The sequence below is a fragment of the Galeopterus variegatus genome, unplaced genomic scaffold (assembly GCF_000696425.1).
Source record: "Galeopterus variegatus unplaced genomic scaffold, G_variegatus-3.0.2 Scaffold2652, whole genome shotgun sequence".
Lineage (NCBI taxonomy): Eukaryota > Metazoa > Chordata > Mammalia > Dermoptera > Cynocephalidae > Galeopterus > Galeopterus variegatus.
Window position 1 is genome coordinate 5,572 of NW_007728763.1, and position 16,169 is coordinate 21,740.

At 34.5% G+C, this 16,169-nt stretch overlaps 1 protein-coding gene across 1 annotated transcript in view; it reads right to left on the reverse strand.

Annotated features, from left to right (window-relative positions):
* Window positions 1-5,728: 5,728 nt before the first annotated feature.
* PLXDC2 (plexin domain containing 2) overlaps window positions 5,729-16,169 on the reverse strand; it is a gene marked incomplete at its 3' end in the record, with an annotated part of 202,662 nt that continues 192,221 nt past the window's right edge. The window contains exons 10-12 of the mRNA XM_008582507.1: window positions 9,430-9,490; window positions 7,218-7,368; window positions 5,729-5,767 (exon numbers count right to left, since the gene is read on the reverse strand). Coding sequence (XP_008580729.1) covers window positions 5,729-5,767; window positions 7,218-7,368; window positions 9,430-9,490 — 251 coding nt within the window. The remainder of the gene's footprint in view (window positions 5,768-7,217; window positions 7,369-9,429; window positions 9,491-16,169) is intronic.

A 16,169-nucleotide genomic window follows, 5' to 3' on the forward strand; every position in this document is an offset into this window, starting at 1 on the left:
TTTTTTTGTGACCGGCAACGGATCGCAACCCTCAGTGTCGCGCCCGTACCGGACCGGGACCGGCAACGGGATCGCAACCCTTGGTGTTGTGCCCGCACCTCGCTCAGCCAGTGAGCGGCTGGTCTGTATGTGGGATCCGAACCCTCAGCGGGAGCGCCACTGTGCTCCCAAGTGGTGCACTGTAGCAGTGCGCCACTGGGCTGGCCCTGAATACAGGAATTTTTATAAGCTGGAACAATGCAGTTAAACAAGAATCACCAAGTGAGTCCAATGTACAGAAAAAGTTGAGAGAATGTTCAGTTTTGACTCTAGACAAAAATTTGGGGGAGAAATCTTTAATCTTAGGGAAATCTCAAAATAATATTCTAAAGTACAAGAATTCTTCACTATTATGATACATATACACTTAGAATATAGTTAGTGCTATCATGAAAAGTAGCTAAGTAAAAGATAAAACTAAATGCCAAAATATTTTACAGTTATAGAGACAGAAAGTGATAGATATTCAATAGCCTGTCAAAAGGAAATAACAGTTACCCTCTGCTTGTAAGTTTGTGATCTACTCAAAATAATTAGATGAAAAAAATAGCAAGGAATGGTAGGAAAAAAGTAGTGAAAGATATGTTACTTTGATGATTTATGTGTGAAAGTCAAAAATAATTTGACTGAATGATAAATGAAATACTAGACACTTGATCTATCACTATAGACTAGGTAATAAAAATATAACCTTAGAAATATTCCAGGGAAAATATCAGACTAATATTCTAACATTTTATTTTTGGATGAAAAGTCTTATGATAAGTTCAGAAATAGGAAACTGAACACAACAGAATTAGCATATAGAACAGCCATTCCATAGCAGTTCATTCAAAATATATCTGTATTAGCTCTTTGAAAGCAACCACTTTGCAGATTTGTACCTCTGAATTAATTTAATCATATTCTGCAAACTGCTTAATGCAGCGATTTGAGCACCTCCTTGATGAAGACACCAACCACTGATTCAAGAATGCAGCCTTTCAGAGTCTGGGTCTGGTAAAATTCCTAACAATAAGAAGAAATGATGAACACAGAACCAACTGCATTACATATCATGTTTGTCTGGAGTGCTGATACTTTAAATATTATAAACAATTAAGGACTTATTATGTTCAAGTAGTTTTAGAAAGAAACAACTCTATCAAAGGGAATACCCTTTAAAGAAACCAAGAGAAAATGCAGATTTTGGTGCTTTGGTAAATATCAGTCAACAAATTTTGAATAATAAAATCAAATCAGGATGTTAGAGCTTGAAATAATTTTAATATCTCCAGTGTAGCAGAGTAACACAATTCAATTTGCTAAATTGAGTTGAATCTGGTTGAAGACTTTATTTTCTTAATTAAAAATGGTTGCCATTGATTCAAACTGCAAGCCTTTTTCAGCCCTGGATATAACTTTATCCAGTTTGCATCTTGAAGACATTTACATTTCTAATTAGATTGTGAGTGCCATTTGGGAGCAAACCTAATCAAACATCAAAGAAGGCATTTGATAGTTGTACCTGCTAAAATACATAGCTAGGTCATTCCTTAAAAATGAAACTTGTTTAATAAGCTATTGCTATGATTTGAAAACCCAAAGAAGATGTGGTTTTAAATGAATATAACCATTATCCACAGAAATGTATTTATTTAAAGAAAACAGGGTAGGTACCCCTTACAGGTGAATTAAACCTGAATTTTTAGAGAAACCAAGAAGGCTAAAAGAATGTGAAATTAGATTTTCAACAAAACTACAGGATAGCCCTATAGTTTGGAGACCACATGCCAATGATTCTGAAATCACTCAATTACACAGGAGAATTCTGCATTATGATTTTCATAAAAAAGGATAAAATGGAAACTAATGCATAATTACATGAGAACAGAAAATTTCATTACAAACACCTGGAAGTATAATCAGTTGTTAAATAAAGGGAAAAATAATATCGTAGGTTTAAGTAAAATAGCTTATTGTGGTATTTCCCTTGTGAGGTTTGATTGTAAGAGACCTATAGTGCAAGGAGAGGCAATACTGTGAGGTTGTCAAGGACTTGGAATCTGCATCAAGGCTAAACAGATTCACATCCCAGCTATGACACATGCTAGCTAGGGAACCCAGCCTTTTTGTACCTCTGTTACCATTTCTATAAAACGGAACTAATAATAGGATCAACTCAGGGGTGTTGTGTGAGTTAAATGAGTTAATGTATGCACAGCATTTAGAATGATGCCTGGAACACAGTAAACATTCAATAGATATTCTTCCTTCTCCCTCATCTTCTACTTCCTCCTACTCTTCCTCCTGTTGCTCCTCTTCTGCTTCTCTTCTGTTTTTCACATAAACAAGTAACAGGCATGCTATTTGATTAAACTTAATATCATAAACATGCAACCAGCAATATTTCAGTTGGAGATAAATTGCTGTCTTTGAATTGGCTCTTTTGAGTTTTTGCATTCAGCCATTGACAATGGTCAAACAAGGCTATATCTTATCAAGGGAGCTGCACTCATTACATATTCCCTTTGTTTAGATTTTTTTCTTGCTCTTTTCTCTAAATTTAGAAAGCTTAGAACTTACACTCAAGCCGAAAGGTTTATAAAACTTTCAGTCAAGTAGGCTGAAACTCCAAGAGGCCCTCTACCTACACCTAATCTAAATGTATCAGGAAACTATGCTCAATTGAAGATTCATCAGGAGTGATTTAGCAGATTGTAGCTCAGTCTGGGTCCTCTGAATGAGAAACCCTGTTGCGTGACTTTGGTGTCCAGCTGCTCAGAAGTATTTTATGCTTTCATATCAAAGGTGAAGGAAAATCTCTTAGAAAGTGAATGTATAATCATGTCAGCTGTGGATTCCACTAAGAAAATCAACTATTTTAGCACAGAGATATGTTCCCAAAAGACTCCGACCTGAGGTAATCCAATATGTAAAGGAGACACTGTATGGAAAGTCAGTTATTGGTTTCTAGCTACATATTGACTACTTTGAAAAATGTCATCCTCTTTTCCAGAAAAGTACAGATGTTTAAATTAAAATGACTTCAAGAACAGCCAATTAGTTACACAATAAAGTAACTATGTGAAATGCTGGATATGTTAATCTGCATCACTGCTGTAACCATTTCACTATCTATATGTATCCATTACATCATGTTGTAAACCTCAAATACATACAATAAAATTTATTTAAAGTAAAAAGAACAGCCAATTAAATAACGAAATAAAATGTGCTAAATTTCTTTGCAACAATACATAGCAATTTACAAAAATTTATTAGCATGTTTTAAAAAAATCAATCTCAATAAATTTTGAAAACATTTAAAGTAGGCTTTCTAATTCATTACTATCTCAGTCTTGCAAAATGTTAAACTAGAGGGGAAAAGCAATTCTGAATTCTGTTTTCAACATGCTTAATTAATTATTAAGTTAGATTTAAATGGGCAATCCTTCCTGAATCTCCACATTCCATAAAATAAAAAGCAATGATAGCATACTATCTTAATAAGGATGCTATAAAAAGTAATGTGTGACTTCCCTTAAGTACTCTTTTGAAGAAATATTTATCCTAACACTGGTCAAGTTGGTCTGTTCAAACTGCATTTGAATACTTTTAGGAAAAGGGCTTTATAAAGAACCACAGACATGAAAAGAGTTTGAAGTCTTGTTGTGACATTTTGGAATTCTGATGGATATCTGCTGCATATCAATTATCTAAATATCATCTGAAAATCCAACAGTTGACTCTGTAGTCTATGAAAAACTCCCATATTTAAATCTTGGGGTTTATTTAACTTGATTTCTTAGCATCATAAGGCAGTTCTAATGCACTTTTTAAAGAAAATCTTCAGTTTTATGATTCTTTGATGCTTTAAACAAAGCTAAGGATTTTCTTTGGGATAATTGGTAACATCCTAAAAACCAAAGTGTATTTCACAAAACATTAAGTCCACGAGATGCTGCTTGTAAAAAATAAGACCAAATAGTGGAGAAATGCCAATATGAAACCTTTATAACCACCTGGAAGATTCACTAAAATAAATGTTCTCTGGAAGCAGGACATTTGCTGAAGACTTGTTCATTGCTATAGCCCCAAGGCTGCAGCAAGCCTTTGCAATTAGCAAGTATTCAGCAGGAAGAAGTGAACATTAAAGGCTCTGAAGTGTTCTCCAGCAAGTACATTTTTTAAATTTTCTTTCACCTGGAGTATCTCCCACCTTTTTGACCACAGGAACCCTTACTTTACTTACTTACTTACTTACTTGTTTGTTTGTTTGTTTATTTATTTATTCTGTTATCACTATAGAATATTTTAGGCATACAGGAAAAAAAGAAAAGAAAACATTGAGAAAATATAACAAATACACATGTAACTACCACCCATATTAAGAATTAAATATAATGAATACAACAGAAGCCTACTGAGTACCCCTCTTCCATAACATTCACCTAATACCCCATCTCCTCTCTCAAAATGAGGTAACCCGAACTTTAAGATTTATGTTCACATGATACTATAACATCCTGCTCTGGGAAATCCTGAATTGCGGGATTGGTGATGTCCCTTCGAGTGCTAAGATTTTAATTTATTTCTAGCTAGTATATATGTTGCAAATGATCATCTGTAAAACTATCCACTTACTGCATTAATACAATAATTAACAAGAAATGAATGAAATAACACACTAGAATAGAAATGCAGGATAATGCACAATTGACAGATGGACTGACATGAAATTTAAAGATACACATATATAAACAGTGACCTAAGAAAGCATGTAAGTATTGGTTACTTAACCTTGGCTGAGTAATTTAAGAACTACTCTCATAAATTATAGAGAAAAACTTTCCTAACAATGTATATATTCAATTTGACTTACTGAAGAAGTCATCTAGGGCTGCAAAAGTAAAACCATGACTAGATCAACGTCACAATCTGCCTACATTTACATAACAGATGCTGCCAGGAAGTGGAGACCCCTTTCCTAAGCTGAATAAACAATTACTAATGCAAATCTCTTTTATCAAGATCCAGCACGCTCTGGGGAGAAGCACACATGAGCTAACATAGTTTAAAAGGGAAAGAACTGGTTTTTAAGATATGGCCAATATCTTACACAGTAGTATTTCAGTAGAACTTTTTTTCCTCAAATTTTCATGTACTGTTATAGATATTTCTATATTGTTTTAGAAAAACTTTAAGTATGTTACTAACAAGATGTTCTTTTGAATATTTAATTTTTGTCATTTGCTTCCTAGAACAGATAGAAAGACCTAACACAATATACTTCCACACCTACTGCTTTGTTTCTCAATTTTATGTATAAAAGGTGTTAATGAAAAAGTCAAGTTAGTGAAAAACAATTGAACCCAATATCTGTAGCTGTGTAACAACTATGCAAACAACTAAAACAACAACAACTAGAGCAACAGAGAATAATAGCAAGATGTGTGGATACATTCTCTGCTTTATAACTAGTAATTGGCGTCACATAGTTTTATGCACAAATAAATGCAAGAATTAGGATTTTATTTCACTTTTCGAAGCTATTTACTGAATTCTTCACAAGTTAAATGCCAACAGGGAATGAAATATATCCTCACTCTAGACTTAGAAGCCCATAAGTCCTTTCTCATATTAAAATTAATGAAATGAATTAGCATTTAACAATGTTTGTTTATAAAAGAAAAGTATCAATTCCTACCTCCATTGTCTTTTAGATGTAGTGCTATCTTGGTATCATCTGGAAAAGAAATTCAAAGTTATTATAACAGCAAAAGATTTTAAAGGTGCATAAATCTCATGACTAGTAATTGTCTGCTAACTGTCTTAATTGTAACATGACTAGATTTTGATAATTTATTAAGATAATTTCTAGTGCAGCGAGAGTATTTCCTAGCTTTACATGATGTAGTGCTAACACTTCTTACAGAGATTGTACAATCAAGACTTTAGTAAAGTATTACATAACTCTTAAGTTTGTGAAAAAATTAAACAGTTCTAATTACAACTTAAAAGACATTTATTAAAATAAATGTCTTAAAAATAACAGTGTAATTAGACTCTATAGTTATGACCTTATTTATTCTTTTTTAAAGATTGAGAAAATTCCTGAATAATTGGAATAGTGAAGATTTGTCAATATTTACAAATTGAACTTCAAAGGTGAAATGCTTTTTCACCACTAACAAATATGACCAAAATCATATTTGAAAAAAACCTGTCCTGAATGAACAAAAGGGAAGATGTGCTTTCTTTTATCTCAGGGGTTATATTTCATTCTAAAGGATAGGGTTTAAATTACAAAAATATTTTCATAGGCTTTAACATAACGATCCAAAATAATATGAATTAAAATGTAAATTGCTTTTAAAAGTAAAAAAAAACATGCATTTAGCATCTGCGCTCTACTTCACTTTATTCCAGTTACCTTATAATATCAAGTTAAATTGCCATCAAAAGTTTCAAGTTTAATTTAACTTTCTATTCAAATGAAAACAATGCATATAACAATAAACAAGTAAACCATTTTTTCCCCCTCAAAGCTTACTCTTGGCCAATTAGTCTCATATTTCTGCCTATTAGTCCCATATTACTTCCTAGGGGTACCATTCAAAATAGAAAGTTATCAAATGTTAGTAAATGATTCTATCTTCCCCCCCATGAGTTGTGCACCTGCATTATCAGTGTTGCCTTCCCTAGAAGAGAAAATATTTTTCAAGGACAATTTCTTGTCCTTGTTATACGTATAACTCCTGTATAGGTTATAGACTGACATATTTTATTGGCTGTATTCAGGAAAATGTTAGAATTGTATTTGAGTAGAATTATCTATTGTTTACAATACAATATCAATGGACATTCTGCCTGTTTATCCCATGACTGCAATGTTAAATTTGGTTGCTACAAAATTTAGCCACATGAAAAGAAGTCTATGTTGATTTTCTAGTAAGGACAAGAAGGCAGAATCACTGGCAAATGCTAAGTCTTAAGGAAAGGCACAGGACATAAAAGAATCCCAGTGCATATTTTTTAGTCCATAATAATTTTGTCTTTTTCTCCTTTAGAAATCCCTTAGAAATCCAGTTTGCCAAAGAATTAACTTTCCCTCTATAGGATAGCAGCTACTCTAGTGCATTCAACACAGAGATCTTTCCCTCCTTCAGGAATAAAGCACAGTATCTCTTGGGCACCTTCTGTGGGCAGGCTGGTGGGCAGCTGCGCTGTGGCTGCCCTTCTGGTGGTGGTTAAGACCCTGAACTGTGTGGTTGTTGTGCGTATGGCTGTAGTGGTTTGAGAAGAAGCTTCCACTGGTTCTGTGTTCTCACACATCTTCTCTTTGGACTAGTAAGGGAAACAAAAAGGAAAACCAATTAACTGATCACACCTACATTTTTAGAAATTACATCAAAAAAGTTGAGGTATATAAAGCTCAAAAGGCTTTCAAATCAACACGAGGAATAAATTATTAAAAATAATACGTAAGTTAAACAAAAAGAAAAAGGAGCAGTTTAACAGAGTCAGCAAAAACAATGAACAATGAAGAACATATTTATATGACCAAGACTTTAGATATTGGGATCCTCCAATATGAAATATATAAAAATTATATAAGGAATGTTTAAAGAGATGAGTGGTAAAATTTAAAAATAAACTGGTAACATAAGACTATAAAAATGATTTGGCAGATCTAACAAAGTGCCAAATTTAGATTTTAGAAATAAATGTGTATTTGCTGAAATTACTACCTTAATGGATAGATTAAATAAAAGACTAAACGAGATGAGCTCCTTGGGAGGAGGGGGTCATTTTCCATTTACCTTTATATTTCTAATAGCACATGTTCTGTAGAACATGGTGAATTGTCCACAGATATACTTAGGAGGGTGTAGTATATGAAGGATTTTTCTCTATCACCTGTGGTTCATCGTGAGCCCAAGTGAAGCAAGAAAATTAAAATGTCTGAATTACAGCCTCAATCTTTACACAAATATAGGTATTCAATTTCAGCATTTTTTTATTTAGGTAACAGTGATTATATGGAAGAAACAGTGATATGAAAATATAACTATGGCTCTGTCAATACATTTTCTTTTTTCTTTTTTTTTTTGTGACCGGTAACGGGATCACAACGTCGTGCCCGCACCGCGACCGGCAACGGGATTGCAACCCTCGGTGTCGCGTCCGCACTGCACTCAACCAGTAGGCAGACTGGTCTCTATATGGGATCCGAACCCTCGACGGGAGGGCCGCCGCGCTCCCAAGCACCGCATTCTACCGAGTGCGCCACCAGGCCGGCCCTACATTTTCTTTTTGAACTTTGTTGTTAGATAAGTGAACTAAGATAGATGGATTAGTATATATCACTGTAATTCCCCAAATGAATGTCACAAAGTGGATTAAAGCTGCCTTGGCAGTGCTACTGTTAAAGTTCAAGAATGTTTTTAAAGATGTATTTCTCAAGACATTTATGAAACATCCAACCCCCTCCAAAGAACTTTAAAAAAGCCTCTAGTAACTATTAATTTCCTAATAGTTTTAAATATAGCACTTTGGCGTGATTTGTTCTACTGAACGAGAAAACTCGTGTAATTGTTAATGATTTTTATTTAAAATCCATGCCCTAAATGTAATGAAGCAAGAAGAAATACTTTTGTTTATGAACCTTGTAGGATATCTTCATGCAAACCTGAAATGAGTGTACATGCAATTCAATAGATAACTTTCAAACAGGTTAAAATTGCTTCTGCAATGTATATACAATTGCTTGGATCACTTCGTTACATCTTTGTCCCTATCATGTTTGTTTTGGTGTTAATATTTTAGCATTTCTCTATGTTAGCTTAGTTATACCATTTCTCATTTATACAGCATACCAATTTGCTGTAATCGGTCTTTCCCCCCATACCACTGGTCTTGTTATTTGAGCTATAAAGAGGAACAATGGCTTTCTAGGTCATAGAAAAGCAGCAAGTATTTACAAAAACTACCCTTTGCTTTATAACAGACTCCAGTTGTGGTTTTCTCATTCCCTCGCCATGTACCTAACTCTCTGAGCACCCACATTCTAACTCTCCCTCTTCTTTTTTTTCTTTTTCTTTTAAATTTTTATTTATTATTAGCATATTCATTCTTACAAATCATGATATTTCTTTAAGCCCTTTGTCTGACCTATCACTTCCCAAATTCCTTCCTATATGAGGGTAAGGACAGTGCCTGCCTCACTGGAGGGACATGAGAATAAAATGAAATGATATGTATAGATAAACCCAATGTCTTGCACGTATTAGGGGTTCAATAACTGCTGCTTATTTTGGTTAAATTAGATACCACTTTCATTAAGTTGTGGCAAATATCTATGACAGCTTGGTCCCAGGAATTTTGTCACAATAAAGCACTGTGTACCTCTTCAGGGCATCCACTGTCCACCCAGTCCTGCCGATGGCGATCAAAGCCACTGGAACATCTTCAAAGAAGACCACATTGCAGTTCAGAAAAGGAAGTATAGAGAGCAGGGTGGGGGACAAAAAATTAAAAGAAAAAGATTGATAAGTAGTTAATTCTCAAACTTTCAGTTCAATACAACATAAACTTTCTTCAAGAGAACGGGCATCTGGAAAAGCAGTGAAACATTTACAGTGCTGCTGAGCTATCACTCACTCCTTGGGCTGCCACTCTGTTAGGATCACACATGGCAACACTTTACTCTGCTGAGGCTGACATCCCCAAACAAAAATAAGACCAATTGCTATTCTATGAAGTTGGTTTTATTCTTTCCTCATTCTTTTTTTCTCATCATCAAAACAAATAAATACAAACTTTTTGCAGGTATCATTTTTCAAGATTTCAGGTGATTTATTTCTTTATTTTTACTTAAGACCCACAGTCACACAGACTCTTTCTCTCTATTGTGCAGTCAAGTGTTAACTCAGCAGTGTTGGGATTTTCAAACCCTTTGCATTCCAAAGAAAAATTGGCCTTTGACCAGCTCCTAGGAGATAACCACTAACCCCCTGGAATATCAAGCCCGGACAGAGTGCACACACTGGGTCTTCGACTTTGCAAGACAGTTTATGCTGACAAAACGGTTTATGATGAATGTCTGATTTTATTCACTTGGGGCCCTGGGTTACGCTGTATTCAGTCTGACCTCTGGGGAAGCTGGAGACTGAGAGATAAAATTAGTCATTAGTCATGAAGGAGTTCCATCCCTATAGGACTGACTCTCAATAAAATCCCTGGACACCAAGTCTTGGGGTGAGCTTCCTTGGTTAACAATACTTGCATGTTGTCACGCATTGTTGCTGAGGGAATTAAGTGTTGTCTGTATGGTTCCACTGGGAGAGGACAACTGGAAGCTTGTGCCTGGTCTCTCCTGTACTCTGCCCTAAGTGCCTTTTACCTCGTGGATTTTAATCCATCTCCTTTTCTGGTAATAAATGACAACCCTGAGTATAACAGCTTTCTGAGTTCTGTGAGTCACTGAGAGTGTTCTTGGGGATAGCCAACAACACTGTGGTTGGGTTATGTCTTAAAGCTATAAATTAGCAAGCACAAGGTTAATAAGACTTTGTTCACTTATACTGTCCTCCTTGACTGGACTTCCTTGACTTTTCTGTCTTCCCTACCTACTCTGATACAGCCCATTCATCTTCAAGGCGCAGAAATTACTATCCAGAGCACATTCTAATAAAGCTTCATAAACTGCTATAATCAGATCTTACTTTATTATTTAACTTTTCTCCTTTATATAAAATCTCATGTGCGTATGTCTTATTTACCAAACTTGACTGAGAGCATTTTAAATTTAGGGTCAGTTTCTTATACTGATCATATCTGACACATGATATATTTTATATAAAAAAAATTCCAAATGTTTTTGCCAGTCTATTAAAATTAAGGATTTACATTGTTCCTAAATTTTAATATCTCAGTGTATATTTACATGTGAACATAATATATAAGAATCCATATTAACATACATTCATTAAATAGGTATTTATATATTTTCAAAATAAATGGAGGCTGTTCAAAGTTCGTCTTAACATTTTCTTATAGTGCTTATGTTGTTACTGGGTAACATTTTTTCACTTGTTTTTCAATGAGCCCACATGATAGGATTCTTTTTCTAAGAATTCTTGCCAGAGATTATGTACCATGGCATGAATGAGCATAATTTAATTCAAGTGGAATGTGAAAACAACTCTACTGTCAACAAAAAAGATCATATCCATCATTTTCTCCAGACATGATCCATTGACACTCAGTTATTTTATGCCTACCATCTGTGTTGAACAAGCTCAAGTGTGAAATAAACACCACTGTGTTATTTGGCATCCTAAATTTGAGAATCCCAAGTTGGTCAAGACAATTTCTGGTTACCCAATGAAATTCTGATGTGTGGCATATGTTTAATTCTAGGTGATTTAGATGACTGTTCTGTCTTCTTTTTCCCTTTCAAGTTTGTTTAAACATTGAAGAATGTACTAACAATCTCTTTTAGGAGATGGAGAATTTATTAACATTCTACAAAAAATATTTTTGTGGAGCCACTTGACCACAAGTAATTAAAAGGAACAAATAATTTTTAAAATACAGGTAGTGTTTACTTACTCTATTCCAGGTGTATTCAAAGCTGGTGGGATATAATCACTTTTACCTTATAATATAACAAGACAGTACTGAATCCTAAATTCGTGTATCAACTGAAATTTTATCTTAGAATCATTAGTTCTTTAAATTGTTACATTAATCCCAGGCAAAAGTGCAGAAATATTGCAGTTTGCTTGATTTACCAAATAATTCCTTAGTAATATTGTGTGAAATTAGGTTCTACTGTGAATATGTGTCAATTAAATGATTCATTCACAATTGATTCCCTATTAATTGAACTATAGTTTACTAATGCTTAGGGTGAGGAGGACTGAAATGGCAAACAAGTAAGATTTGGATTGAAAAGCTCATACTTTTTAATAGCTTACAGTGCCTTAAAAAAATGAATAGAACTGAACCCTACATTTTCAACATTTTTTAAATAATCCAGTAATCTAAATAGTATCCAAAGGTAATTATAAAACAAAGGCTATGTGTATGAGACAGACTACCTTCCTGTCTCTGCTGAACTGCTGTGTTGTTTTTTATAAAAACACAATGACATGAACCATGTCATGCTTCCACATATTGTTTACACATTTTTTCCAGTGATTCACAAAGAGGTTCTCCTACATTGGAATCACCTAGGATGCCTGTTGAGATGCAAATTTGGGAGTCTAACTAAATAAAATTCTCTGGCAATTGGGGCCCGGCAATTTTTACTATAGACAAGCAACCCCAGAGGATGTTTACCACACTGAAATTTGAAAACCACTGAATTCCAGTAGGGTGTGATCAGGTCCCTTGTCCACTCTTCCAGCCTTTCTACAACCAATTCTCATGTTCCTTTTGCTCCCAAAGAGCAAATTGCTTACCCTTCCCTAAAGGTGCTAAGCTCTCACATGACTTTGCCTTTGAATATGCTATTCTATTTGTCTGGATTACCCAATTAGTAAACCCAATTAAACTCAAACTTAACGTCTGAGAAACATCTCTTTCTCCTCTCACCCAGCAGTCAGTGGTCCTTTCTTAGAGTCTCCCAATACTGAGAGCAAGCAGTTGTTTTTGAGTATATTTTACAAGACTTTGGGGAGAACAAGGTTAAAAGTGAGGTTCTGGAGCCCAGTTGCTTAAGTTAGAATTTTTGCTTGAGCACAAAATAGGTGTGTGGTCTTAGGCAAGTCATTTACCTTTTTTTTCTTTTTAAAAAAATGTGTGTTTTTTTGTATACTGACGAATTATAATTATATATATTTATGGGGTACAAGGTGATGTTATGATATATATATATATACACACACACATAACATGGAATGATTAAATCAAGCTAATTAACATATTCATCACCTCAAATACTAATCATTTTCTATAGTGAGAATATTTGAAATTTACTCTCTCAGCATTTTGAAATATACAATATACTAGTATTAACTATAGTTACTAGAGTTAATATATGTGTAGTATATATTAACATAGCTGTGCAATAGATCTCAAAAAATGTATTCTTCCTGTCTAACTAGAACTTCATACCTTTATGTTATTTTTTCCTCTCTAGGCCTGTTTTCTCATATGTAAAATGAAATGGGATAGGTTATGTAAAGATTAAAAGTAGAGTGTCTTTCTGGTACACAGTAAAGATTCAGTAAATGTAGCGATTTTTAACACTTAAGTAATGTCTGACAATCACAGAAAAATGAATAAGTAAGGTTTCACTTCATAGACAGGATTTAGAAAATGTTTAGGAATTAATCCTATGTACCATGTTAATGTGAAAAAGTCGTGTAATATAAATTCCTTTATCATCATAATGTTTAGGAATTAATTCAATGTACTGTATTAATGAACAATGTGTTTTATAATATAAAGTCTTTTATCATCATATTTGGGAATTAGTATTATAGAATATTATGAGAGAAAAATATAAGTTGCTTTCACATATTGGCCAAATCTTTATTCAATATTTATAAGTAGATAGAAATTACATGATTTTGTAAATATTCCTCAAAAATTGATTTCAGCAAGGTCTGAGCTCGTAACTATGATAGGTTTTCAATGTTATTTCCAAGTTATTCCCTTCTCACCATTACCTAATTCCAAAACACATTCATAGAGAGTTATACTTCAAAATAATTGTACTTTTCTTAACTCAATTTAACTTTGAAATTAATGCCCATTGGAGGGGTGTTGATTTCAAAGGCCCCAGGGACCATGTTAAATGAACCACATTAAATAAAGCAGCCTAGAAAGCAAACCATTTTCTCCTAGCTTACAGCATCTATCAAATCAAGAAATGAAAAGTATAAATCTCATCACATCTCTAATTTATGTCAGTTTTATAGAAAGGGTTTCAGAAATAGTACTTACTTTGCAAGGCTAATATATTCAGATGATGGAAATAGTGTAAACATTGAAATACATACATAAGCAATACATAAGGATTAAAAATGAAGTGCATGTCTTACTGAACAATTGAACATGTGTCATTTTATCAGCAAGATGAAACATCTACCAAAGAGAATTTAGGAAAGAAATGTCACAGAATTTAAGACCCCATTAGGAATTAGTTTCTAGATTAGGGGTCAACAAACTATTTTCGTAAAGGACCAGACAGTAAATATTTTAGGCTTTGCAGGCTATATTGTATCTGTTCCCGCTAATCACCTCTGCTAATGGAACTTGAAAACAGATAAAGATAAACACAAAAACTGATGAGTGTGATTGTGTGCCAATAAAACTTTATAAAAATAAGAAATGGGTCGTTTTTAACACACTTGCTGTAGCTTGATGAACTATGTTCTAAACTGTTATGTAAAAATAAAGATCTGTAAAATTCTGATGATATTAGGAGAAATACCACATCAAGTTATCTTATGATTTATATGGTTCTTATAGCCTTAGGTGTATTTATCAGGATGTGCTATCTTAATGGAAAAATCAATTATACATTTAGTAAATTTTCTTGCCACAGTCTTGAGAAGTGTTAAAAATGATCCTCCAGCATCAAAGAAATGGAAAGATGCTTTAAAAAGAAGTATAGATCAAGCTAATTAACACATCCATCTCATTAGGTGAGATATTGAGAAGTGTTAAAAATGATCCTCCAGCATCAAAGAAATGGAAAGATGCTTTAAAAAGAAGCATAGATCAAGCTAATTAACACATCCATCTCATTAGGTGAGATAACAAACATCAGTGATTATAACTAACAACACATTTTATCATAAGATAGGTCATAGCATGGAGCTGTAAGATATGGGAAAATCATTTTTTTTGAAATACTGAAAGATTTTCTGAAATTTTACTGAAAAACTAAGGTCATAACACTTAAAATGTTGATTACAATCATTACTTTTCTTTTTTCTTTTTTTTTTTTTTTGTCTTTTTCCGTGTCCGGCAATGGATCGCAACCCTCAGTGTCGCCCCCGTACCGGACCGGGACCGGCAACGGGACCGCAGCCCTCGGTGTTGCTCCCGCGCCTCGCTCAGCCAGTGAGCGGGAACTGGTCTGCATGTGGGATCCGAACCCTCGGTGGGAGCGCCACTGCGCTTTCCAAGCAGCGCACTATAGCAGTGCGCCACCGGGCCGGCCCTACAATCATCACTTTTCTTTTTTTTTTTTTTTGTCTTTTTCCGTGTCCGGCAATGGATCGCAACCCTCAGTGTCGCCCCCGTACCGGACCGGGACCGGCAACGGGACCGCAGCCCTCGGTGTTGCTCCCGCGCCTCGCTCAGCCAGTGAGCGGGAACTGGTCTGCATGTGGGATCCGAACCCTCGGTGGGAGCGCCACTGCGCTTTCCAAGCAGCGCACTATAGCAGTGCGCCACCGGGCCGGCCCTACAATCATCACTTTTCAATAAAAAAATAAAAAATTATATATTGTTTCCCTAATGGAGCATGCTTGTTCTAATTAGCCATAGGCATGAGATGGACATTTTCACTTGTTAAAATATTTCTCCTAGAATCAACAAACTTGAGCTTAAAGTTTTTCAGAATTTTCATGCCTTAACCACTCATTACTTAAAACTATGGGAATGAGAGATGAATCTATCAATAATCTGTAACAAAGCAATATTGTAAGATAAATCACAAAATTTTACTTTGTTATAATAGGCAAAAATATGGAGTACACTTTCTTTCAATAAAAGCTCTTGATGCTACTTGTAGCTCAGAATCATAGTCCAATGTCCAAGAAAACAGTTATTTGCAGAATGCCAGGAACTTTGCTTCCCAGGTGTGTTTCAGAAGGAAAACTGTGATCAAATCATCTGATATGTCCTATCCGGAACCTTGTCATCTACCATAATAGCAGGGGACCCGAACACCCCACTGTCAATGTTAGACAGATCATCTAGGCAAAGCATCAGTAGAGAAACACAAGATCTAAACAATACTCTAGACCAATTGGACTTGGTAGATATCTACAGAACATTCCATTCAACAACCTCAGAATATTCATTCTTCTCATCAGCACATGGATCATTCTCCAGGATAGATCACATATTAGGTCACAAATCAAGTCTCAACAAATTCAAAAAAATTGGAATTATCCCAT